The 25,921-nt window shown below is 42.4% G+C and overlaps 1 protein-coding gene across 2 annotated transcripts in view; it reads left to right on the forward strand.

Moving 5' to 3' along the window:
- Positions 1 to 25,921, forward strand: part of RHOBTB1 (Rho related BTB domain containing 1) — a 90,763-nt gene that overhangs the window by 56,807 nt on the left and 8,035 nt on the right. For both annotated transcript variants that reach the window (XM_054983527.1, XM_054983528.1), the window contains exons 5-9: positions 9,187 to 9,372; positions 9,758 to 10,734; positions 12,501 to 12,619; positions 24,045 to 24,195; positions 24,930 to 25,018. In XM_054983527.1, coding sequence (XP_054839502.1) covers positions 9,187 to 9,372; positions 9,758 to 10,734; positions 12,501 to 12,619; positions 24,045 to 24,195; positions 24,930 to 25,018 — 1,522 coding nt within the window. The remainder of the gene's footprint in view (positions 1 to 9,186; positions 9,373 to 9,757; positions 10,735 to 12,500; positions 12,620 to 24,044; positions 24,196 to 24,929; positions 25,019 to 25,921) is intronic.

The raw sequence follows: 25,921 nt of genomic DNA on the forward strand, positions 1-25,921 counted from the left end.
TCACTGTAGAGCTTGCTTTGTTTTAAGTGTTGAACAGCAGAATTTTGTCCTTGGCAGTCAACCACAGAATTCTGCACACAGGGCAAGTTAAAGTCTTCTTTTGGGCAGAATAATTCATTCTTGGAATGAATGGAAACAACTGACATCTTTATTTAACTATTGCTATTCAGAACTAGAGGTGGAAATTATAGCTTTGAATTTAACATTATCACCAATCATTTTGGATTTTACATTATCCACCAATGGTGGAAGTCTTTGGCTACATTCAAGCCTTGTTACCTTTTGCTTCTTCTCTTCCCCTTTGGTTCTCCTATTTCATTTCTCTGCTAGTTCTGTCCTTCTATCAAAATGTAAGGTCCTTAGGACATAGGGACATCTTCCACTCCCTCAACTGCACCTCTTCTTCTGTTTATATTGTTCTCTGTAATTACCATATATGTACATTGAGCCAACGTGATGTAGTGGTTGGAGTGTCAGACTAGGATCTGGTAGACTTGAGTTCAAATCCCAGCTCTGCCATAAAACTAACCGGGTGATCTAGGCCCAGTTGCGTGCACTCTCTCTCTGTGCCTAAACTACCTCACAAGGCTCTTGTGAGGGGAAAATGGAGAGGGAGGGACAGTCGTGTACCAACCTGAGGTCTTTGGACAAAGGATAAAAAATATACAAAATAAATACATTGAGAATGCTGTAGCATTGTTACTATTATTGAAATAGACAAACAGTTGGTATATCAAATGTCTTATCCATTTCTTGGCAAATACCACAACATGTTCATGATCTGTGTTGTTAAATGATTTCGTTTCACACAGAAGTTTTACAACAGTCTGCCGTTGATGCAAAGATAATCTTGTGGCTGGGCTAAATATAATTGCAAGGTTAGTTCTTGAAGCTAATGCAATTCAAATTATCTAGCTGTGTAGGATTGTGGTCATAGCCATTGTTATTTTAAGTTTTGTGTATTTGTTTAAAAACTGCTATCACGGTTCCCCCTCTCCCATCTTTTTGTGTTGCTCCAAATGATTTCTGGGGCTGTAAATGTATTTGGGGGGGGGGGTCTTCCCTGTAGCCTAGTTTGTTTTTGAAGACAGAATGAGAAAGGTTTAACTTTTTAATCATTTCTGATGAAGATGCCCAGTTAATGGCCACTAAACAGACTTATTTTTCTCTCTTTAATGGATATAACCGGGGGTGGGTGGGAGGTGTATTCTACATCATTTGAAAGTGCAGGACAAGAACTCTTGCATTAACACATCAATCGAGTAGCCACTGTGCTTTAACTTGCAAGTGGGATTAGAGACAATAACAGTATGCCCCATTTCAGAAATAGGGGATGTGCTTTTCTGCTTACTTCCATGTAGGGAAAACAATGTAATCAGTCCTCTAAAGTCAGAAAATGACATGTTCTCATTTTCTAAGACTGACATATTGAGCAATGTAAATTGAAGTAGATCTTGTCCTACCGGCAGCTACCAGTTGCCATTATTTGTATTGGCTCCTACTGAAAACCTTGATTTGTACTCTATAAATGTCTTACCACCAAAATCTGAATATATATTTCAGGTGTTTTGACAGTTTCGTGTGTAACACTTGTACTTAAGAAGCTTCACTGCTCTTGGTAAAGTATTGAATATTTCTCCCCCTTGCTCTCTCCCTGACCCCTTCCCAGGCAAATGCAATGTCTTGCCCTGCCTTTGTTGGATGCCTCTCTGGCTCTTCACATGCCAGGCCAGTCCGTGCATTGCAGCCTGCCAGACCGCCCATTCATTCTGTTTATGTGCCACATAGTCATCCATTTTCAGGCTGTATGGTTATGCCTGCCAGTCGCTGATGACCTTCTTCATCTTCACTTAGCGGCTGCTGCTCCATTTTACTAAGACATGTATATTGTCAAAATAGTTCCTTTTCGGTCTTGCTTATAAGCTATCTGTGCAAGCTAGTTCTTTCCACCCAGCACTAAAGTGCTTGCATGAATGCTGCAGGGGAGCTTGTGCCTGAGCTAATATCTTGTCTGTAAAAAGAAGTTTTCACTAATATGAATACTGTTGATTAGATTAGCTAGATTGCATTTTGGACCTGTGCTGATAAAGGGCTGTATTTTTCATAGTGGTGCATGCAAATCAATATCGGTTTTATGCTAGTTTAACTTGCATAACTTTCTCCAATGCATCCTGGGAACTGTAGTTTGAGTGTACCAAGAATTCATTTAACCCACATCACTGAACTACAGTTTCAAGATTTCTCTGAGGAGAGGATGACAACCAGGGCTTTTTTTTAGCGGGAATACGGTGGAACAGAGTTCTGGCACCTCTTGAAAATGGTCACATGGCCGGTGGCCCCGCCCCCTAAACTCCAGAGCAGAGGGGAGTTTAGATTGCCCTCCGCACCACTGGAGCGGCACGGAGGGCAATCTAAACTCCCCTCTGTCTGGAGATCAGGGGGCAGGGCCACTGGCCATGTGACCATTTTTGCCGAGGGCAATGTAAACTTTAAAAAACTCCTCCCTTGTTCCAGCTGACCCAAAGAGATGTCATTGTGCGGCCCTGAGTTCCACCACCTCTTTTCCCAGAAAAAAAACCCCTGATGACAACTATTAAACTAAGTCTGGGATGTAGATAGGGTCACAGTGGAATGTCTTTGGTATGAACTGAAGAATTGGAGGAGAGGAGTCATAGGTCAGTGCCAGAGAGCCTGGAATGCTGCTTCCAATCAGAGCAAACGACTGGGCTAGAGGGACCAATGGCCTGACTCAATCTTGTCTCTTTTAATACTTATATTAGAGCGTATCCAATTGCACATACCAGGGCCATGCGCTATCCATGGTCCCTCCAATACACGTGGTCACCATTTTATCAGAATAGGGCGACCATGCATATTTTCTACTTCAATGTAGTGTGTACAGAAGCTGAAAATAAACTTCATATAGTAAAATAAAGGAATGGACTGCATTCTCTGTAATGTCATTACTGTTCAAACAGTTAAGGAGGAAGCCATTATGGTAATTATGATTTAATTTTATCCCCGAGCCACAGGGTACACGAGGCCCAATGGATGTCTGGAGTTTGTTGTGGTAAATATATGAAGTATGTAGGGGAGATGTACATTTCCAAATGTGTAAGAGGGCATATACTAAAAAGCTTCTGCTAATCAGATCCTGTGTGTTCTATTTTGCAAGTGTACAACTGCAAATACCAAGTCAAACATAGATGTACCCACTATGCAATGTTAAGTGTCCGTGGACTAGAGAAGCCGTCACTTAACATTTGGTCGTAGTAACAGATAACTATGTGGAAAGGGGGGAAATGCAACATCAGTGGGTAAAGATGAGCTGTGTGGTGAAACAAAGATTTCTGTGAGACTTACAAAACACTTACTCCAGGGTAACTGCATCAGAGAGGTTACTCCCAGGGTATGTGATTAATAATAATATAATTATAATAATGGCCTTTATATACCACTCTTCTAGACAAATTAATGCCCCCCTCAGGGCTGTGAACAAAGTCAGTGTTGTTATTACAGTTGAATTACACTAGTGGTGTTCCATGTTTCCAGTCTGGAATCCGGCTTCAACAGAGCCGAGCAGGAGGGCTGGGGGCGGAGACAAGGGGGCATGTGTGTGATGTTGGCAACGTCAGTACATCACTGCTTGGCACAACCCAGAAGAGGGAAAGGGGTATCTCTAGGAAGTGATGTTGGTGATATCCCTGTGTTTTGTTTTATTTTTTATTGTCATGGAAAATAGGGCTTGCAGGTGGCCTGGCAAGCCTAAATTTCAACCCCCAAGTGGCAGCATGTGACCCACGGAGTAGCTGACAGGAAGTCACATGGCAGAAAAAGTAAAAGCGAGAATCTTTGAACCTGCCTGTTGTTGAGGAAATCCTTTTATTTCTCAGGGTACCAACATGTGGTTCCCCTCTTCTTAGTCTGAGTAATTGACCAAGACTTCAAATCTAGTGATCTCAGAAGTAAAGTTTATTTTCCAATACATTTGATGTACAAGGCAGATAGCAAAGCGCACCCCAGAATTTGGCAGCACCCATTTTTATACTTTTCAAAAGAAAAAGATACAAGTAAATAATTTTGTTTACAGATCAAGAAATTATTACATGAAGTGTAAGCAGGCAAGTAGATACTAAACAATCAAATAAGAGTTACGTGTTGTTCAGATATTATGGATTGACAGGTTAAGTTCATATCTGCTTTCGGTCAGATACAATAAACAAAATCTTAAGACTCCAATGATATCTAGACATATCTGAAGAGGATATACCCAGGGCTGAGAGAGAAGTGCAATAAGGGAAAACATGCGAGCTCTTATTCACTCAAGGATTAATACGCTTGCTAAGATCAATATGGCCTTTATCTTGTACTGACTAAGCACAGTAAAATGAAATAATAAACATAAAGTGCGTGTGCGTGCATGTTGATTTGAGACACTTAGGTTACTCCAGAGCATTAAGAAAGGTGGGAGACGTAAAGAAACAGCTGGGTACCCCCCAAATTCCCTAACACATGTGCTAAAAAGGAATTCCCTGCATCATTGAGTGACCTCTCCCCACCATCCTCCTACAGTGCAATCCTAAACAGAGTTACCCCAGTCTAATCTCATTGATTTCAATGGGTTTAGACTGGCGTGATTCCTCTTAGGGTTGCACTGTTAATGTGTGTGCAAAGGAAAGCAGGAAACAAAGCACCTTTGCTCGCGACCGTTGCAGACAAGCATCAGGTCCTCCAAAAAGTAGCAACAGATGGCAGCTCTGTGGGACTTGTGAGCCCAGCTATGCACCTAACTGAGGATAGCAACCCATTGGTTGAAGACCACTGGACATACAGTATGGACAACCTGGCTGTGTTTTGCCTGGCGTACTAGTCCCTACAAAAAAATCCAAATTCGATGAAGCAGTTTTGCAAAGATTGCTATCCAAATAGACTTAACATTAAGTAGACTTGCTTATCTGCTTGCACAGCATAGTTAACTTGTGTAGTTTGAGACTTGTAGTTGCAGATTTGGGTGTCCTTGTTGCAAAATTTGGATTTTGAAGTACATTGGGGTTGGACAGTGATTAATCTCCATCAGTACCTGAAGGTCCCCAAGTTGCCTTACTGAGAAGCACAAATACTGAAGGTCAGGAGATCCCCTGCGCAGCATAAAATATCAGAGTGCTGTAGTCAGCATCCCCATCTATAATTTGCCATGTTAGGCTGCACGAATAGAATCAGTGATTCTATTCGTGTTTACTCAGAAAAGTACTATTGAGTTAAGTAGGGCTTACTTTTGAGTTAATGCTCATAGTTTTGATACTATTCTAACACCATGATGAAGACTCTATCCTGAAACTTATTGTGGAGTTTTGACCTGGCAAACCTGATGATGTTTACATTTTAGGTTTTTCAAGGCGGAAGTGCTTGACCCCTGGGGGAAAAGTGTGTGTGCACGCATGTGCACATGAAGGAAATTTGGCTGGAACAGGGGGAAACGAAGAGAGTAGGGGATCTTGTGTCTGCCTTACCTTCCTACAGCACTGCATACCTGTCTAGAAGTATGTTGATGGGGAAAGCCAATGTGATGTAGTGTTAAGAGTGTCAGTCTAGGATCTGGGAGAACCAGGTTCAAATCTCCATTCTTCCATGGAAGCTTGCTGGGTGACCTCTCTCAATCTAACGTATCCTCTGTAAAAAGGAGGAGAGGAGAATTATGTATGCCTCCTTGGGTCCCCAGTGGGGAGAAAGGTGGAGTATAATTAAATTAAATTAAAAAATAAAATAATAATAATAAAAAGCAGTGATATTAATAGACTAAGAGAAAAGGCACTTCAGCTTTTCCTCCTTGCTAAGTGTGTAATACAATGGCGGGCGATTTTCTATCCCTGTAAAGAGTGTCTAAATTTTGGAAGGGTTTGCTGTCAAGAAGCAGGTAGGAAGCCGTTGATCTAGAGCTAAACTAAATGTGGCAACCATGAGGACTCCATCCTCTTTAGTTAGGCCATTAGTTTATTTACACATGACATAAATGTAGCTGTCAGATAGACCTGCCTTCTTTTCTCACAGATTTTTTTTTAAAAACCTTGAAATCTAAACACTTGGTTGTAAATGTTAGCACAAGCTATGCTCATCACATGTCTCCTTTGTCAACGTGTTGTTTTCATACCTCTCTGTGATTATTCCAGAACTGTGTGATGGTTTAGTGAAGTGCCCAGAAAGAATTGGATTAGAAAACGTTAGACAGATGTTTTGCTCTTGGAAATGATGTGGTCTGATTCTGAAATGGCCTTTCTTAAGTCTAAAAGTGTGTTTTTCTTCACTGCCCTCTCCTCTAGCCATTGTGAGCACAGAGCATACATGTAAGAATGCCATCGCATGTAAACTCTCATCAGTTCCTGTGTTGCATAGCACGGGGCGAGGGTATTTTTAGTTATCGCTAAGACGGGCTAGATACAACTGTGTCCTCAATGAAATGAGCAGAGCAGCCATGTGGAAAAGGTAGATCATTAATGATTTAGAAAGCCAATGCTGAGATTCACAGGTCTTGCTCTGTTAAATGCCCAGACTTGCAAGCACAATAAATTGGTGTTAAATTAAAGTTTAATAAGAATAGAATTGGAAAGAGCTTGTGTCTTTTGCGCACAGAACAGCTTTCCCTCCTGCTTATGGGGCTCTTGGAGAACTGTTCCCTTTCTATCATTGCCGTACTTCATTCCTTATTTTCCCTGTGAAGGATTCGCAGCTATCGTCTGTGGGGTTTGCGGCATCTGTGACTAAGAATTAGGAACGGATTGCTTAATTTTTAGTTATTTAAGACTGTGCTTCAGAGGACTGCTTCAGCATATGTTCTGATACAAAATCCCACATTGATGAGTTGCCTGGAGAAAAAAAAGATATATAAAATAATTATCATAGTAATTGTTTTATGAAGATCTAACTATTCTTCCATTTATGTAATGCAGCCCCCTTTTTCTGGCAAAAGCTGTTTTTATTTAATTGCTGCAATGTGCAAGATTTTTTTTTTTAGCAAAGCATAATTCCACTTTTCTTTCTTTCTCTCGTCGATTTCTTAATGTTTATCTCCACCCTTGTTGAAGAAGTGATTGGTTTTTGTAGACTAAGCAACAGCTAAAATCCCAGATTTATACAGTCATTATTCCCGATGTGGGAAAGTGTCCGAGGGACTGAGGGGTTGCATTTTTAGGCCAACTCCACCAAATTTGCCGGGAACCTACTCCTAACTGTCCACTAAATGCCACCTAAGTTTCAGGAAGGTTGGATCTGGGGGTCCAGTTCTGGGGGTCCCTGGACAAAGTGCACCCAACCACTCTCTGTTGTTTCCTATGGGGAAAAATATTTCCAAGGCTTTCTAGGCAAAGGGAACCTTTATCTTAGGCAACCCCTGACCAAAATGCAAGTTCTCCTCCTAGTGGATGCTGAACCAACAAAGCCCCACAGAACCAAGGGCATCAGTGTCAAACTAGAGAAGCCCTAAGGAGAATCCCTTTCCTGGGGTGGAGGCTTGCCAAGCCATAGAGTTTAAAAGATGGTCAGCAACAGCAACTTAAAGGGCTCTTTTGGCGCTTGGGTGGGGGTGAAGGGGCATAATGGGATGGGAATTCACTCTGCCTCCTGCTTGCTCTCCTGCCATGGTGCAGAGCTCTGCTCAGCTCCATTTGCACTGCTGCCCTTTTGCTCACCTGGTACAGCCGAATAATCCCGCCCAACAGAGTCCAGCTGCCTGGACTAGATCCAGGGTTCTCCTATGTGAACTAGCATAGCCAGATTATGCTGAACTGGCATAAATCCAGCTGTTTTCACTGGATAATCTGGGTATAACCCAGATTGCACTCCCCTACAAGTTCCTTCTTCCAAGATGGATTCTCTTTCCCTTTTGCTTCCTCTGCTGTTCAAAGTTTTTCCTCCATCAGAGAAGGAATAAATGGAAGAACGTCACCTGATCCAACTTAACAAAAGGTATCATTAAATCCATCCCTGTGTGGTTTTCTTTCAATGTACAGCTAGGGTTTGTCTGGTTTTTTTTAAATTGATCTAAGTACCAAGTCATTACTGACCCATGGGGGGACGTCGCATCATGACGTTTTCTTGGCAGACTTTTTACGGGGTGGTTTGCCATTGCCTTCCCCAGTTATCTACACCTTACCCCCATGAAACTGGGTACTTATTTTACCGACCTCGGAAGGATGGAAGGCTGAGTCAACCTTGAGCCGGCTACTTGAACCCAGGTTCTGCCAGGATTGAACTCAGGTCATGAGCAGAGCTTGGGCTGCAGTACTGCAGCTTACCACTCTGCCCCACATGGCTCTTAGTACCTATGGGGATCTAAGTACCTAGAGATATAATGTGTAAATGAGACAAAGGTGTTTGGTCATACATGTAGCATACAGGTTCACTATCAGAGAATTGAGACTTAGCTGAAGTTGCTTCTGAGTGGTGGACTCAGAGCGGGACCACAAGTGACGCCTGACACAGGTTGGGCACTTATCAGCTTCCCTCAAGTTTTGATGGGAAATGTAGGCATCCTAGTCTTGCAGCTTGGCTCTCCGACTGCTGTCCAATGGACTTTTCAACTGTCACTTGTCCAACATTCCGCCAAGCAGCCTACATTTCCCATCAAAACTTGAGGGAAGCTGGCAAGTGTCCAACCTGTCTCAGGCGTCACTTGTGGTCCCGCTCACAGTGGCACAACCATGTTTTCTGCCACATTGTACATGCAGTGGTCCTCCTAAAATACTTGTCAGCTCATCTCCTTATCCTATTACATCACATGTTTCTGCTAAACAGCTGGGTAGCCACCTAACTCCACTGCAAATTAGAGTTTGGCACATTGTGTTGAGAGCAGACCCAGCTGCTGTGGGATTTTGCCACTGTTTTGTTCCTTCTTGCATATGATGTCTGTCAGCATTGGAAGGAAGAGGTTTCCATGATCTTGTGGCAGGACATATTGTTGTTGTTGTTGTTGTTGTTGTTGTTGTTGTTGTTGTTGTTGTTGTTGTTGTTGTTGTTATTATTATTATTATTATTATTTTACAGATATTATATGCATTAGTTTGAAGTATACTGTACCAATCCAGTCCTGGTACATTCCTCGTAAATGTTATTCTTCAAATTAATTTGTTCAAAAGATTAAAATGGAGGCTGAGGTTTTAAACTTAATTTAAAACAAGTGCATATTTATTCCAGGTCTGATGTCGTCGTCCTGTGTTTTTCAATCGCTAACCCTAACTCCCTGAATCATGTGAAGACCATGTGGTGTCAAGAAATCAAGCACTTTTGTCCTCGCACACCTGTTATTCTGGTTGGCTGCCAACTGGATCTCCGATACGCTGATCTGGAAGCTGTAAACCGAGCCAGAAGGCCACTGGCAAGGTAAAAGTAGGCTCTGATGTAGAATAGATTATACTCCCCCTGGGCAACATTCGCATATGACTCCGTTTTCTGTGAAGAGCACCGCGCTCTACTTTCTAGAGTTGCATACAAAACTGCCTTGCGTGTGATCGAGAGTTTGGTCTACCTAACCTAGTCGCAGAGGGGAAGGGCCCGTGGCACAGTGGCAAGACCCTTCTCTGCCCAAGGCCCCGGAAAGCTGCTGCCAGTCTAAGTAGGAGATACTGACGATGATGGACCAATGGTCTGTTGTGAGGATAAAATGGAGGAGAGGAGAACAGTGCTTTGGGTCCCCATCGGGGAGAAGGTTGGGGATATAAATGAAGTAAATAAATACATTATTGCTACTCTTATGTCTCCTTCACAGGCCTATCAAAAGGGGTGATATCTTGCCACCTGAAAGAGGCAGAGAGGTTGCCAAGGAGCTTGGGATACCGTACTATGAAACCAGTGTATTCGACCAGTTTGGCATCAAGGATGTGTTTGATAATGCTATTAGAGCTGCGCTGATCTCCAGGAGACACCTGCAGTTTTGGAAATCACATCTGAAGAAAGTCCAGAAACCTTTACTTCAGGCTCCATTTCTACCTCCGAAGGCACCACCTCCAGTTATCAAAATCCCAGAGTGCCCCACCACCAGTATCAATGAAGCTGGATACCTATTGGACAATCCTTTGTGTGCAGATGTCATGTTTATCCTTCAGGAAAACACTCAGATTTTTGCTCATAAGATCTACCTAGCTACCTCCTCTTCCAAGTTTTATGATCTCTTTTTAATGGAATGTGAAGAAACCCCAGACTTACCTGAGCCACACTGTAATAAAGAAAAGATCAATAGAAACCTTTTGACCAGGGCGTGTAGTCTCGAAACAAACAGTGAGGGTGAAGTGGCAACTTTAAAAACTTTGCATGCCAAGCTGGTGTCTTCAGCAGAAGGTTACGACCCTTCAACAAGGTTAGAGCTGGAAGAGGGGGAAGCTGGTTGCATAAAACGAGCGCTGGCATCTTGGGGCAAAGGCTTTGTTAGCATGCATAAGGAAGTGCGAGTCAACCCTGTTTCAAAGAGGCTGGGCTCTATGACCATTGTCAAGATGGATGTTTCTGTTCAGCCTGGACCTTTTAAAACTGTCTTGCAGTTTTTGTATACAGGACAGCTGGATGAAAATGAAAAAGATCTGACCAGGGTAGCTCAAATTGCTGAGATACTGGAAGTATTTGACTTGCGAATGATGGTAGAAAACATCACCAATAAAGAAGCCTTCATGAATCAGGAAATTACAAAGGCGTTTCATGTCAGGAAAGCTAACAGGATAAAGGAATGCCTCTCTAAAGGGACATTTTCTGGTGAGTAAAATATACTCGGGCACCTCCCAGTTTTTCTTGTGAAGTGTTCCACAGCAGTAATTCAGATAGTAACCATGTGGAAAGCAACTTAGGACTCTTACGTGTGAGCTGGTTGTCTGGTTCAGATGGGGTAATGTGGTCCAAACAGAGCAGCTGCTTGGAAAAAGTAGCTGATAAGCTGACACCTGTGTTGGCAGGGGCTATACCCAGTGGGAATCCTTATGAGTAGGGCAGCGAAAGAATGCTGCCACCACACTCAAGAAAACAGCCCTTGTCAACAAGAATATGCTGGCATGTAGGTGACTTTCTCCATGTGACTGGAGGGCCCTGCACTGCTTCACAGGGAGGGTTATAGAGCATTTGAACCAGGGCAGTGTGGTACGGAGAGTATATATGCATTAGAAATGAACTTAGGATATCCTGTTCCAAACACCTGTTTAGCCATGCATACCCTAGGTGGAATGCCTAATAGGAATGCTGGTGACCTGTCAGACAGGATGGGATAAAGGAGTTGAGGGCTAAAAACTATGTATTGCTTTTAGGGCACATCTGCAGTGTAAATTGATATTGATTGGGGCAAGATATAATGCTAAGAATTCTCCATTAGCTTCCTTCAATTAAGTACAATCCCATCATTTCCTTGGGGAAAGCAGTTTAAGTCTGTGGTATAGACAGGGCTTTTTTTAGTGGGAATGCAGTGGAACGGAGTTCCGGCACCTCTTAAATATGGTCACATGGCCGGTGGCCCCACCCCCTGATCTCCAGACAGAGTGGAGTTTAGATTGCCCTCCGCACCACCGAGCGGCGCGGAGAGCAATCTAAACTCCCCTCTGTCTGGAAATCGGGGTGGGGCCACCAGCCATGTGACCATTTTCTCCGAGGGTAACCCACGAAGTTCCACCACCTCTTTCCCCAGAAAAAAAGCCCTGGGTGTAGATATATACACCCTTTGTGTACAGTGAAAATGACAAACATGTAGAGACCTGCACCAAACATTTGGCTAGTTAATTCAAATCAATACTCATCTTTGTGCAGGAATTGAAAAGGCATGCCGATGTCCTGTTTCATCCATTTGCAAGCAGCCTGAATCCTTTGTGGTTTTCCTGTCTGCATTCATTGAGGACACGTCCTGTTTTTGACCCTCTAACCTAAGCAGGAGTTTTGCTTCCCTCTTTCCAAGACATGCAGCAACTTGCACAACTGAGTGTGCCACATGAATGCAGTCTGGGATATTGTTAGGTGCTGTGTGCTACCTCCATTCACACAAACACAAAAACTGTCAGCTTGATTGGAGCAGGAGGTAGAAAAGGCATTTCTCCCCTGATCCGATCAAAGTTGATTGCGTTTTGCATTGTATCTTTGTATCCTGACTCTCTTCATTGCAATACACCTCCCGCTTTCTGATGGGGATATAAGGGCTTAGAGATCGCCATTTGTATCTGACAGTGGGAGCTTTGACTCTCAAAAGCTCACAGCCTGGAAATCTAGTTGGTCTTCAAGGTGCTACTGGACTCAAATCTTGCTCTTCTCCTGCAGACCATCATGGCTACTCGCCCGAAACAGACTTCATAAAGTGATGAATGCTGGATCCCTTCCTCCTGTGGAGGCCTAGTTTTCAGTTGCTCCCTTTTCAATGTCTTTAATGAAGCACATTCCTTGCCATAATTCTGTGGGGGAGCAGGGTGCCCCCCACTATGTCCTTCCCCAGTTATTATATCTGACTGCATTTTTACATCATGTGTTCTGTTTCTTTGATCCTGTGACAGATGTGACATTTAAATTAGAAGATGGAAACATAAATGCCCATAAGCCACTACTGATTTGCAGCTGTGAATGGATGTCTGCGATGTTTGGAGGATCATTTGTTGAAAGCTCAAACAGTGAGGTATTTGTCCTCTTCAACATGTAACCTCAGCGTTACTCTTTGAATGGCTTCACTCTTTGAATTGCTAAATTGCAATGGTTTCAATAACACGTTTGATAGGAGGTTGTCATCTTTGGCTAAGTCAACATTTTCAAAATGTGTCAGGTTCTCGGTGACTTCTTTTGAAAGCAGTCAACGTTGAGTCAATTTCTCTGATGATTTTTCTTTTCTGGGTCAAGGGTAATGTTGGATTTTTAAGTAAAAATATAATGTCCTTTAAAGAACTGGAAGTTCTGGAATGCTATTTAGAGTAAATTGGCTGGAAGCATTTCAAGAGATCAGCAATTGGAGGCTCCCAGGACAAACCAGGACCCTGGGGAGTACAGTCTGGCTCCCTAGTCACCAGCACAAAGGAAAGAAAGATGTGCCGGTACTCATACTCGTACTCAGAGATAATCATCTTTGGCAACCAGATTTGCCAGGATGTCAGTTTGGGGGGGGGGGGAGTTGGGCCAGGGCCTTGACCCTGATTCCATTGTCAGGATGCTCTTCCAAAAAATCTAGTTTCTGGCCATGGTGGTGCCTTCCAAAATAATCAGTCTCATTTTATATTTGGGGTCCCATCACTTCCATGATTTGGAAGAGATACCTGGCCAGCAATAGGAATCCAGGGGCCTCGTTTGTGGGACTCTGGTCATGGACGTTAAGCTAGCAACAGATAATCAATAAATTTGTAGTGTAGGTTGGATCTATGCTGTGGTTAAACAATTATAAAAAAGGGAAGTTGTGTCTAAAATATACAGCGATGAGCAGAGCCCCTATATAGGGAGGTGGGGAGCACATTTTATTGGGGCGTGGAGGTCCAAAGGGGCATGTCCTAGGTTGTAATCCCCATAACCATGTAGGGTTGTCAACTCCCAGTTGATAAATTCCTGGAGATTTTGGGTAGAGCCTGCAGAGGGTGGGTTTGGGGAGGGACTTCAGTGGAGTATAAAACCAGAGTCCCCCCTGCAAAGCAGCCATTTTATCCAGCAGAACTGACCTCTGCAGCCTGGAGATCTGTTGTAATTCCAATAACCAGTAAAGTTGGTTAGTCAAAGGTGCTACTGGCCTCTACTGTATTGCGACTACAGGCGTATCACGCCTAACTACTCTGGTTGTAATTCCAGGAGATCTGGTTGTAACCAAGCGTGACTCTCTCTGTATTGCTTCCACCTGGAGGTTAGCAAACTGATACCCATAAGGGAAAATTGAGGATAAACTGTAGATCATGTCTGATGAAATTTATAGGAACTTAATTCCTCATATCTGTTGTCTAGAGTTTGTGAGATTTGCTGGAGCAAGTCAGAAGCAGTGTTAGAGCCGCATTTTCAAGCAACCTTCTGAACTACTGGGCCTCGTGGGTCTTATCATATTGAGAATTACCAGTCTCAGAGTATCTTTTACACAAGCAAGAAGGAGGGACTCTGGTAGGAAGGGCACAGCAACGCACCGTAAGACAGTGGGACCAAGTGGTTCTGCTGCTTCTGGTAGGATTTCCAGGCACAAAATATATGTAAGTGCAGGGCTTTTTTTCTGGGAAAAGAGGTGGTGGAACTCTCTATTATGACATGTGTGCGCGCAAAGCACATGCGTGCCGCCGGAAGCAAACAATGACGTCACTTCCAGGAAGGGGGGTAGCTAATTCTGGCACCAGAAAAAGCAGTGCTGTTTGAAATGTCCTGGTGATTCACATATGATTCATAAACAGGTATAAATGCTGTTTGAAACGGCTACAGCCATATCACTTTGTGATACAGAAGTGGAATTTCTCTTCTAAGATGGCACCTGTGGTTATCGTAGGAACTTATTCTTAAAATAATTTACATGTTTTTAACAAAAAATTTGCTCCGTTAATCAGACACCTTTTGCTCAGTTGAGAGAGTTTCATCAATTTAAGCTAATCAACAAACCATCTAAACATTGTAGACAAAAACCAGTTTCCATATATTCACTGGGCGGGTGCCATATAATATAGGAGTCAAAGTTAAGCTACACTGTAGATAGTGCAGACTAGCTGTATATTATACAGTCTTCACTTTGATACAGGCCAATCTTTTTTTTATCATGTTTTGTAATCTGCTTTGTCTCAGTGAAAGAAAGGCCAGCTATAAATGAAGATAATAATTTAACCCTTAAGAATTCCAAAGATTAGAACGTCCAAATCTAACAAGACACGTACTTATTAAAATACCCATTTTTTACATTGCTATGAAGTATCCTGTCAGGTTTGTGAAATACTAACAATGTAGAAAAATCTACCAAATTATTTGTGTTTGTGATTTTAAAGAGAAAGGGCAGCTCAGCTCGACTCGTTTTATTTTTATCCAAACTCAGAATAATTTTCTGATTATTCATCATATTTTATCCATCTCAGCTTTGCTTTTGGCTTGATTATTGAGGGGATACATCCATATCAAGGGGGGAAATTATGCCCTTCAGCACTGCAGTGGCTGCTCTTCTTCTTTTTTTGTATTTAATATTCTGAAAGACTGTGTTCTACTTAAATTTTTTCTCATTACTTTTGAAACAGCAGTAAGCATAATTCCCTCCCCAGAGGCTAACTCAGCAGGTGGTTCATTAAAAATACATACCTTGATTTTTTTAGTAAGCAGCACTCTACAACAGGAACATACATTCATTTTCTAAAATCTGGTTCCTAATTATAAACCCTAATAGCCTGCGTTCTTCTCAGCAACCTTAAAATATTAATTGCAAAGCCTTGAATTTTTGTAGCACGGAAGGCGCTGTGCTTGAGCTCTATGGGTTCAAAAGTATTACCAGCACAGCCTTGGAAATGGAATGGAAAAAGTAACTGGATCCAAGAAGTGTGCGGCACGTAGAAACTGAGGCAATTTGACATAAATATAATGAGATCCTTGTAATTTATTTATTGTTTGGAAATTCTGCAGGGAGAGCCCGGTTATTTGCAGCAAGAACCCTTGCATTTGAAAAAGTAAGCAACCAAAAACAAATCTCCAGTATTAAAAAAGTTACTCTGCATTACAATAAGCCTCTCTCAGAGATGGTGGGTCACTGCCTTCCCCTAGTGGCCACTGCATACCAGCCTGCCTTTTTAGAACAGTAGATTTCGAACAATTTTCCAAAGGGATGCATGTAGAATTTGGCATATATTTAAATTCACCCAAAAATTTCCTTGAGAAAATAATTGAGATTTCAGAGTTTTAAAAATAATTTCTTCACTAGCATACCTCCCCCACCCTTCCACCCCGTACTCTCAAAATGCATCAAGGATATTTTACTGTTGAATTTTGGGCAGCCACTGAAGTTCCAGTGTTTTCCTTGCTCAGAGTAAAAATAATTTCATTTTCCTTTGATCGTTGTAGAATTAATTGTAGAGAATGACACCCCAGCAGCTCTGATGTGGGCAGAAATTAGTTTGCCCTCAATCAGGGCCCATGTATACGTTGTCATACTTAGATTCTGGAGAAAGCAATTACACCACTAGCCTACTCTGCCCACCGTGTCTCATGATGGTGCAGAAAGATACTACCTGGGTAGCTGGCTACAACAATATTCTCCACTGCTACTCCTGTGTCCAGTGACACCCAGGGTATTCTCAACTGGCTGTTCAAGTGTTGATGCAATTACACCTAGATAATTCATCTCCACCGTCTAATTTTCCCTCTGGTTTAAATTGATTAAAAGAGACCATCAGAGCCTCCAATCTGTCCAGCATTACCCTTCATAATCTCAGAATAGCCTTTACATCTTTTCTGTTCCGTACCTCACCAACAGCTTGCTTGTTGGTTGCTACACCCCCAAACCATTTGCTTTGCTCTTATGCATTTGCAGAGCTCTGGTTCTGGAGGATTTGCTCCATTATATTCTGTACTGCTCTCCTGACACAGAGCCTAGAACCAAATTTCTTGCAGCGCTCTTGGAGAACTTAAACTGTTCCTCAAAAGCAGAGAAGCTTACTCTTCTTTTCTTGGAGACTGACTTGCTCATCTGTGGCTATTAGCCACAGGAGATAGATGGTATTCTCTTTGTGGGGAGGTGGTGCTCTGTTGTCTTGGTGCTGGAAGGAAGGCAGTGGGAGGGCTTCTGTTGTCCTGGCCTCACTGACAGTCCTTTAGATGGCACTGGATTTCTAGCCACTGTGTGTGACAGAATGTTGGACTGGATGGGCCACTGGCCTGATCCAACATGGCTTTGCTTATGTTCTTATGTTCTTATCTCATACAGTGTGTCATTCTTTGCCTTGGCAACCAAGAAAACATAGACTAAAGTTGTATCTGGTTATTTTAATGGTGTTCTTTATGGTTTATGCTTTATGTTCTTTGGCTATATACAGTGTCTATAGAATGATACTGGTTAAAATGAGGAGGGCCTATATAGGGAGAGGGGGACAGTTCCAGAGGAGGGAGCTGTGAGCTCAGGGACCGTGGCTCAGGTGAACAACATCTGTTTTGCATGCAGAAGGTCTTCGATTCAGTCCCCAGGACCTCCAGTTGCTGCCAGTCGGAGCAGACATTTATATAGAAAATGTATGTGCCACCTCTCCAGAGACCTGCTCAAGGCTACTTAGAACACTTGCAGTGCCTCCAGGTTCCATCTTGCTTTTCAACACCTACGTAAAGCCGCTGAGAGAGGCCATCCAGATACTTGGGCTGAGCCTGCAGATGGCTCTCAACTCTCTTGCACTACTGGCAGATCCCAGGGAAAGCCAGTGTGGGGTAGTGGTTAAAGTGTCAGGTGAGGATCTGGGAGATCCAGGTTTGAATCCCTGCTCTGCCATGGAAGCTTACCAGGTGACCTTGGGCCAGTTATGCTCTCTTAGCCTAACCTACCTCATGGGGTGGGTTGAGGATAAAATGGAGAAGGGGGGACTGATATAAGCCGTTTTTAGTTTCCATTGAGGTGAAAAGTGGGGTATAAATGAAGTAAAATAAACTTACACTTTAAGAGTCAACCTCCCCCGGTAATCTAACTAACCAAGAGATTAGACACGGGAGTATGTGGGTGGGCACTTCTGGTTCTGAGATTATGGCAGAGGGCTTCCTCCTTTCTTTAGACCAATGACAGCTGAGGGCCTCCCTCGGCATTTCCTGCCAAAAACCAGTTTCCTAATAATATTCCCATGTACAGATCAGAGATTTGTAGGCTGTTCTCTCTGCTTTAGTGTTCAGACCTTTTATCTCTGGGCACTTCAGAGACCAGAGCAGGTCTTCAGTCAGGGGAAAGGTGACTGCTCAGGGGATACTCCTCTCTCTCTCTCTCTCTCTCTCACACACACACACACACCTAATAGGTGCTGCTCTACAATGGCTGTGCAAAGCTTAATGCAAGAGTTTTGCACGATGCTACAATGGGTGAGTTCTCTCGACATTCTTGTGCTTCTGCAAAAGATTATGTAAGTAGAAGATCCTCTTTGGACGAAGAGTGTACTTTACTCATGCATCGCTTTGGCACAAGCTATAAAAGAACCCTTCCGTGCGTGGGAAGCGCCTTTCACACATGGAAGAGCAACTCTGCATTCAACCGTGTGTGTTTTACTGAAGCAGGGGAGGGCAGCATCGAAAGTGATGCCAAACCGTTACTTCAGAGGAAGCTGCATGCCTGCACTGCCCTACTCCAATTCTTCTCTTTTGGGTGTAAAACAAAAGACAGCACTTGCAAGTCAAATCTCTGTTTTCTGGCTATTCCTTTCTTCCATCCATTCTTGCTTGGTTAGCAAAAAATACACATTGATTAAAATGGATAACATCATGAAGGTGTTCGTTTTAATGAATGTAAATGTGCACAGTGTGCCAAACCTGCTCCAGGAAAGTTTTTAGCACCTATTGGAGATAAATTTGGCTGGAGCTTAAGCAGCTCTCTGTGGGTTATGTTCAGCCATAGCTGATGTAAGAGTTCAGGAATAGAAAGGTAGTGGGAGAGCAGTTCACTATGAGTCACTGTTTTTCACTAGCAATAGGGAGGGATGCTATCCAAATATGGAAGTCATCACAATCACTAAATTCAACTTGAAAAGCTTGGGAAATGTTGTTACCATCTTCCATCTTGACTGCCTTGGTGGCTTGATTGTTACACTTATGAAAAAGGAAAAGGTATTCCTGTACAAAGTCTTTGTATTAACCTACAAAGCCCTATGCGGACTGGGACCGGCATATCTGCAGGACCGCCTCTCCCTATATGAGCCCCGGAGGACACTTCGATCCAGCAATAAGCAGCTGTTAATGGTCCCTGGCCCCAGGGAGGCCTGCCTAGCATCAACCAGAGCCAGGACCATTTTGGTCCTGGCTCCAGCCTGGTGGAACGCTCTGTCTAGAGACCAGAGACCAGCCGGATTTGCTTTCCTTCCGCCAGGCCTGCAAGATGGAGCTGTTCCGCCAGGCATACGATTGATGCTGGCTGGGCCTCCCTGCCAGCCATCTAGAGGAGAACGTGCCCCCCTACTGGAAGCACTTACCACCCAGCCTTGTTAAATACTTTTGGAGATGGTTGGGTGGTGGTCTTTGGAGAAGTCTGCTGTTTTTTTTTTTTAATTATATGATTTTATTGGTTTTAAAGCTATTTGTATTTTAAATTTATTATACCAATTGTAATCCACCCTGAGCCTGTTGATGCGGGGAGGGCAGAATATAAATTGAATTAAATAAATAAATAAATAAATAAATAAATAAATAAATAGTAATAATACATATTCTCTCCCTTGGAATAACTTTCAGCAAGCAAAGAAACCTGGGAACGGGAGTAGTCTTCCTAATGCGGAGATTTCTGAAACTTTACAGAGATACCCTAGGTATAAGAGGGTATCTGAGATCCTTGTAGGCCCGCAACATCAAGGGATTTTTAGGTTGAATATATTCTAGTCTCACTCTAGGAAAGAATATAAATGAATGTTATTCCCATACGCGGTTGACAGAATAAATTAATCAAAGCTCGTTCCTATTTCCTGCCTGGCATTCTGTGATCTTCAGATCTCAGGCGGTACAATTTTCTCACTAAAATGTCTGGCAGATTGCCTCTTACCTGTACAGTTTCTTTCTCTGTACCAGTTACTATCATTTAAAAGGTGCTACTGGACTCTTTGCTGTTTTATCATTTAAAAAGATAAGTGTATAGAGTGGGGCAGAAGCTGAACAACGCTTTCTATGAAATTGCTTCTGCTGGTAAAATGAACAGAAGTACAGGGAAAGTATTTGATGATCTTTAATCAGAGCAATAGGAGTTATGTTTTTAATTACATTTAGTTTGTAGAGGTAACACAAAATAATCACAGTTAATCAGTTTTGGTAAGATTGCACTGCTTCCTGATGGCGCAATCAGAAATTAATCCCGGGGTGAATGTTGAGGATATTTGGACTGCATGTGTTGCCTATAAGAGTTAAGTGTGCCTTCATGTATAATTTTAAAAAATAATGTGCTTTAGGTATTGGATGTTTGCGGGCATGGATATCATTGGGGAAGTGAGCTGTACCTCTCTCCCCATTGCTGCGACGGTGCTCAGTTGCTACATCTGCAGGCACAATCATTCCTTAACTTAAGAACAGTATAATTGGAAGCTGTGGAGCGAGAGTTGCAGCCGCAAACTCAGTGTTACTGAAAGCAACTGACATCGGAAAGGTAATACTGCTAGGTGCTGAAAAATAATCAGCAGTCCAGAAAGCATCTCTGAATTATTTTTAGCTGCACAGTGTTTATATTAAGGACAGGAATGAGCTAATGCAGAAGCAAAGCTCCAAAATGACAATGTGAATTGTCCTTGACGTGGTGTCTCTTGTGCTGTGTACTGTTTTCTCCATAGGATAGTTTGTCATGACAGGTACATATTCATGTTTGTGCATGTGCATAGGCCAACCAATGTTAAGCATTTAAGGCTGCAATCCAAAGAACACTTTCCTAGGAGCAAACCTCATTGAATAAAGTTGTCCTTACTTCTGAGTAGAACTTCTGTAGATTGCCTCTCATCTCCTGATTTGGGTGGGGGAGATGTAAGCGCTTGTTTATATCCCTCATTGCCCACACTGCTGGCTTCATGTTGTAGCAACTTGATGGGATATTAGTGAGATACACCCTAGTGAGGCATTTCTGGGGTGCAAAATATAGAAAATTTAGCACACTGCTTCTTGTATTGGCCCTTATATGCTAATCCTAGAAGGAAATTTCAGTTTGGCATATTGTTCTGAATCAACAGAGGCTAATGACCTGAGGAAAATAAGGCCTTCGTTGTGCAGTGAATACAAATACATAACATCCCAAGTGGCCAGTTCTGTTGAATTGGTTGAGATGTGCTTTTGGAGAAGGATGTATGGTGCGTTGTAAATGGGGTTCACTTCTTTTAATATCGGTGCATGCTCCCAGGGTTCAGCTTCCTGGACCTGATTTCCTTTGGATAAGAAAGAGCAACGGATACTTGTACACTAGCATATTATCTCCATTCTGCCTGGGAGGGGAAAATTCTAGCTCAGGGGCCTTGAGCTTCAGCCAGCTCTCCGCTCTCCCATTGCCTCTTGCAAAACTCTCTCTTCCCAAACTCAAGCTGCTGTTTCTTCTGACACACCACTTGTCCCCTTCCCCTCAGCTCTTTGTGTGTGTGGCCTTCTTCAAACTTTGTTGGGCAAATGGTTCAAACCCACAGGTCCTTTGGCTTTGAAGGAAAGACTCACCTGGCCGTTAGCTCTCATTGAGAAAATAGCAGCTGGCCATTCTGGGCAATGAGCATAACCAAGGAGTGGTCACACACACGTGAACATGCATGAAGCTGCCTTACTCAGAATCACACCCTCAGTCCATCAACGTCAGTATTGTCTATTCAGGCCAGCAGCAGCTCTCCGGGGTCTTGGGCAGAGGTCTTCCACCTCGCCTGCTACCTGATCCTTGGAAAAGCCAAGGAATGAACTGTGGACCTTCGGCATGCAAAGCAGAGACTTATTCCCTGAGCCACATCTCCTCCCCATCAGCCATAACAGCCTCATTCCGCGAGGCATTTTATGGACTAGATATTTCACTGTTTTACTAAGAGCCAAGCTACAAGTGACTCCTGACACAGGTTGGACACTTGTCAGCTTCCCTCAAGTTTTGATGGGAAATGTAGGCATCCTGGTCTTGCAGCTGTAATGAAGAGCCAAGCTGTAAAACCAGGACGCCTACATTTCCCATCAAAACTTGAGGGAAGCTGACAAGTGTCCAACCTGTATAAGGCGTCACTTGTAGCTTGGCTCAGATAATTACAATGAACTTTGGTTATACAATAGATCTTCCTAGTGTAATTGACGGGACTGAAAAACATTTCTTTTTGGATGAATCATTCCCGTATATGCTTTTAGGACTACAAAGGTTTCAGTGAGGCAATCAGCATGCCGCACCACAAACACACCGTATATTTGTTTGCTTGTTCACATTGTTTATAGTCCACCTTTCTCACTGAAACTCAAGGAAGATTACACAAATGTGAGTCAGCACAGTCAATTTCAAAGTTACTTCAATAAACAATGTAATAGGATTTATCCATGCAAATATGCAAAGATTTAAAACAGGCAGAAGTCCAGTACAGAGTTGAGGAAATGCTGAGACAGAGGATAAGCTACTCTAAAGCAGACATGTTAAACAATGTAGGGACTACCTAGTAGGATCATATTTAAAGCAATAGTAGTGAAGTCTGTAAAGTCTGTAATCCCTCTCTTTCCTTTTACCGATGCATCTCTTTGAGATCACTTCCTTACTGTACAGCCCTCCTATCTGAGTAAAAAGCTTTCTTGAATAATTGAGTTTTGTATAATTTGTGGAAAGCCCGGAGACCGGGAGCTTTTCTGATCTCTTCATGTCAGCCATTCCATAAAGTGGGGGCCACCACAGAGAATGCTCACATAGAGGCAGCTGTTGATTTTTTTCCATGTGCAAGATGGTACCTGCAGAAGACCCTGTTCAGATGAGTGAAGCTGCTGTGATGGATCATAGGGAGAGAGGCGGTCCCCTAGATATGATGGACCAAGGACTGGGGATCCAGAAAGGTACCTTTAGGGGCATCCCGGGTCTTGGGTATGCCCAGTGGAGTCACTAACTTATTCACTGAATGGCTGATCTCTCTGCCAGTTCTTAAACTGCTTTTCCTTTCAGTTTCCAAGGGGTTTGTGAAGTGATACGTATGTTTGTTGCAGTTAAACACAATGTCCAAAATCCCTTGGTTGCGTAGAGCTATTTATGTTTCTTCAGTTCCAGACTGTCCATATCACTTAGCATTTTTTTTAGTTTTTTTTAATTAATTTTTTTATAACTATAAACTATTAAACTATATACAATCAAGAATTTGCAGTCATACAAGAAGTTAATGTTAAAATCCGTTAATAAATACATACATCGAAATTAATACACACATAACATGTCATAATAAGTAAAAATTGAATGCACACTAGAGCAATTTAGAGGGTTATATCTGAGCATATATCTGAACAAATAAATGGAGAAAGTACTTGTAAATTCTAACATTAAATTGACAGATTACTTATATATTTGCATATGTATGAAAGAGTTTAAGACCAGGTAAGGAACTATTATTTTCAAGCTATTCAAAGAAAGGAAACCATTTCTCAAGAAAGTTGGTGGTTCTTGGAAAATTTTCTATTTGCTAAATTTTATCGTATAGCTTTTCTGATATATAATGGTCCCAGATTTTTTCGTGCCAGTTATCAATTGAGGGGGTAGACTTAGATTTCCAAAAGGTAGCGATTGCGCTCTTTGAGGCTACTAGTAAAGTGGCTATTAGGTCTCTTCTTATTGTTGAAATTTGGTGAAATGTGTGTGTGTGAATTACTATATTTAGGTTGGGGATGCCTCCTTCAGGACTTTACTAAGATCCTAGCCAAGTATTTGCATTTGAAAAAACAATTATACCCTGCTGAAAAAGAGAGCATGATGTAGGGGTGAAGAGATGATGCCCGGATCCTTTTTTCTGTAAAGATATTCAGATGTAGGTCAGGGACTCCAGACTGATGATTGTTTTTTGTTCTGCCACTGAGTATTTGAAATCTGCCCTGTTACAGAATCTAAAATGTAACATTCCGTGTACAGTGTACCTTCATTCCTAAATGTTACTCCCATATCAAAGCAAGAGTTTCTGTTTCTGGCACCTGAACATAATTTGCCTACCCAGCTGTATATGGTTACCTATATCACAGACATGAAGTCAAATAGTTCCCTCAATACAAATGAGCGTTACGAATAAGCAAAGCTGTACAAAGAATGCAACTTCAAATGCCAGTGAGCAGTCCAGCGAACTTCACAAGAGTTGTTGTGAAGAGAAAACGGAGGAGGAGAGAATCACATAGACCACCCTGAGCTCCTTGGAGGAAGGGTGAAATAAAAATGTGGGTGATAATGTCTTGTCCATGCCTAGATCATCTCTTCTGTTCTGAACATTTCGAAAACACCTTTTTTTCAGGTTCTTCTTCCAAACATCAACAAGACTTCCATGCAAACCATTCTGGATTATCTGTACACCAAGCAGCTGTCGTCCAGTCAGGAGTTGGACACTCTTGAATTAATTGCACTGGCAAACAGATTTTGCCTCCCACATTTGGTTGCACTTGCAGGTAAAGCTTCTGGCTCTTCCCTCGCATTGCTGCCGACTTTGCAGCCGCTCTTTTTACCAGCAGCATTGAAATCTTGTGTTGTTGCTTCGTTATGATCTTTGTCCAAAAAACAGATGTGCAGTTTTGCTTTTCCAAAACCAAACCATGAGACGTAGAAAAATGTAATTCTTCCTCTACTCCCCTCTGTGCTGAATTAATTTAGTCCGCTGAAAACGCTTGCACAGGCTTTAGAGACAGGAAGCAAAGAGTCTGTAATTCATAATGCCCATTAGGCAACCGATTACCCTTAATTGAAAGAGCATGGCCATTCGAGTTTCCATTGCAGATTCCTATTTTGAGAGCCTAATAGCTGATGTTCAACCATTTTAAATCAAGCCAGTTCAAGCACGCATCCCATAAAAGAGCAGAAACCAAGTTGGTTTTATTACTCTAGTCTGACTTGGTTAATTATTTTGTTAGTAATATGATGATAGCTAATTCCAGGAATTGCCAACTCCCCTCCCCGTTTTAAAGAGAATTGGCAGCTAGCACGATGGTTTCATTTTATTCCAAAGCTTCAAAAATAAATCCCCCATGAGCCCAAACTGTAGTGGCGGTATTCCCATTTTGGGTTTTTTTCCTCCATTGCCACTGGCAATACTGTAGAGGGTGAGGACACAGATAAAGCAATAACTTCTAAAATTCATTTATTTTTTCTAAGCACATTGGTTCGTGTTTCTTTTCCATCACAACAGAGCAACACGCAGTACAGGAGCTTACCAAAACTGCAGTGAGTGGTGTTAGTATAGATGGAGAAGTACTGAACTATTTGGAGATAGCCCAGGTTAGTACCAGTTTGTTATGGACAGCATATATTCTTTGCAACAATATTTCTTTTTAAAAAACCTAAAAACTTTTTCGGATGGTAAATGCTAGAGATGGGCATGAAGCGAAAAACGAACCAAAGTTCATCACAAACTGGGCCTTTTTTTTTTGGTTCGCAAACCAGCGGTTCATTGGAGGGCATTTCTGACAAAGCACAACAAACTGCTATGATTTTTAGGCCGGTTTGTTTGGTTCGTTTTTTAGTTTGTCACTGCAGCCTGTCACCGATCAATCAGTTTCCTAGGGACGGGGGAGGGGCTCTCTGCAAACCTTCTGCTGCCCCGGAAACCAAATGAACCAGTTTGCGAACCGGGCCATTTCCTGCCAGTTCATGGTTTGTGAAACGCAGTGAACCGTCATTTTCCCCATTTGTGCCCATCTCTAGTAATTGCATAATGCTTAGAAAGTTACTGTTTCCAAGAATGAAAAACAACATTGCAATGGTTTTATTTATTTTGGAATTTTTCTGAGAACTGTCTTAAAGGGATGCTGTAAATATTTTATTGTCCGGCCCTTTCTTTTTAGAAAGCTTAGGGTAGAAATTCATATTTTTCTTAGCGCACACATGTCCCCCAGCCCCTGTTTTCCATGAGGTAGAGCAGCATCTGTTAGCAGACCATCATCAAACAAGATAAGGAGCTGCTTATCTTTTTCCGGGCCTTCATGTCCTCCCTTACAAATACATACGCATGAAGATAGTTTTCCCACCAGCCGGTCTTTCTTTTAAAGCCTGGTTGCTGTGGAAAATAGGCTATAATCAACCTGAGGGGAATTGCATAGAAAAACTGACAGGCAGGCAAAGAGTTAGGCATTCCCACCTCCCACCTACCAGTGCTCCTCTGCAAATTCTCCCCTCCTCGCT

Source organism: Eublepharis macularius, chromosome 6, assembly GCF_028583425.1.
Source record: "Eublepharis macularius isolate TG4126 chromosome 6, MPM_Emac_v1.0, whole genome shotgun sequence".
Lineage (NCBI taxonomy): Eukaryota > Metazoa > Chordata > Lepidosauria > Squamata > Eublepharidae > Eublepharis > Eublepharis macularius.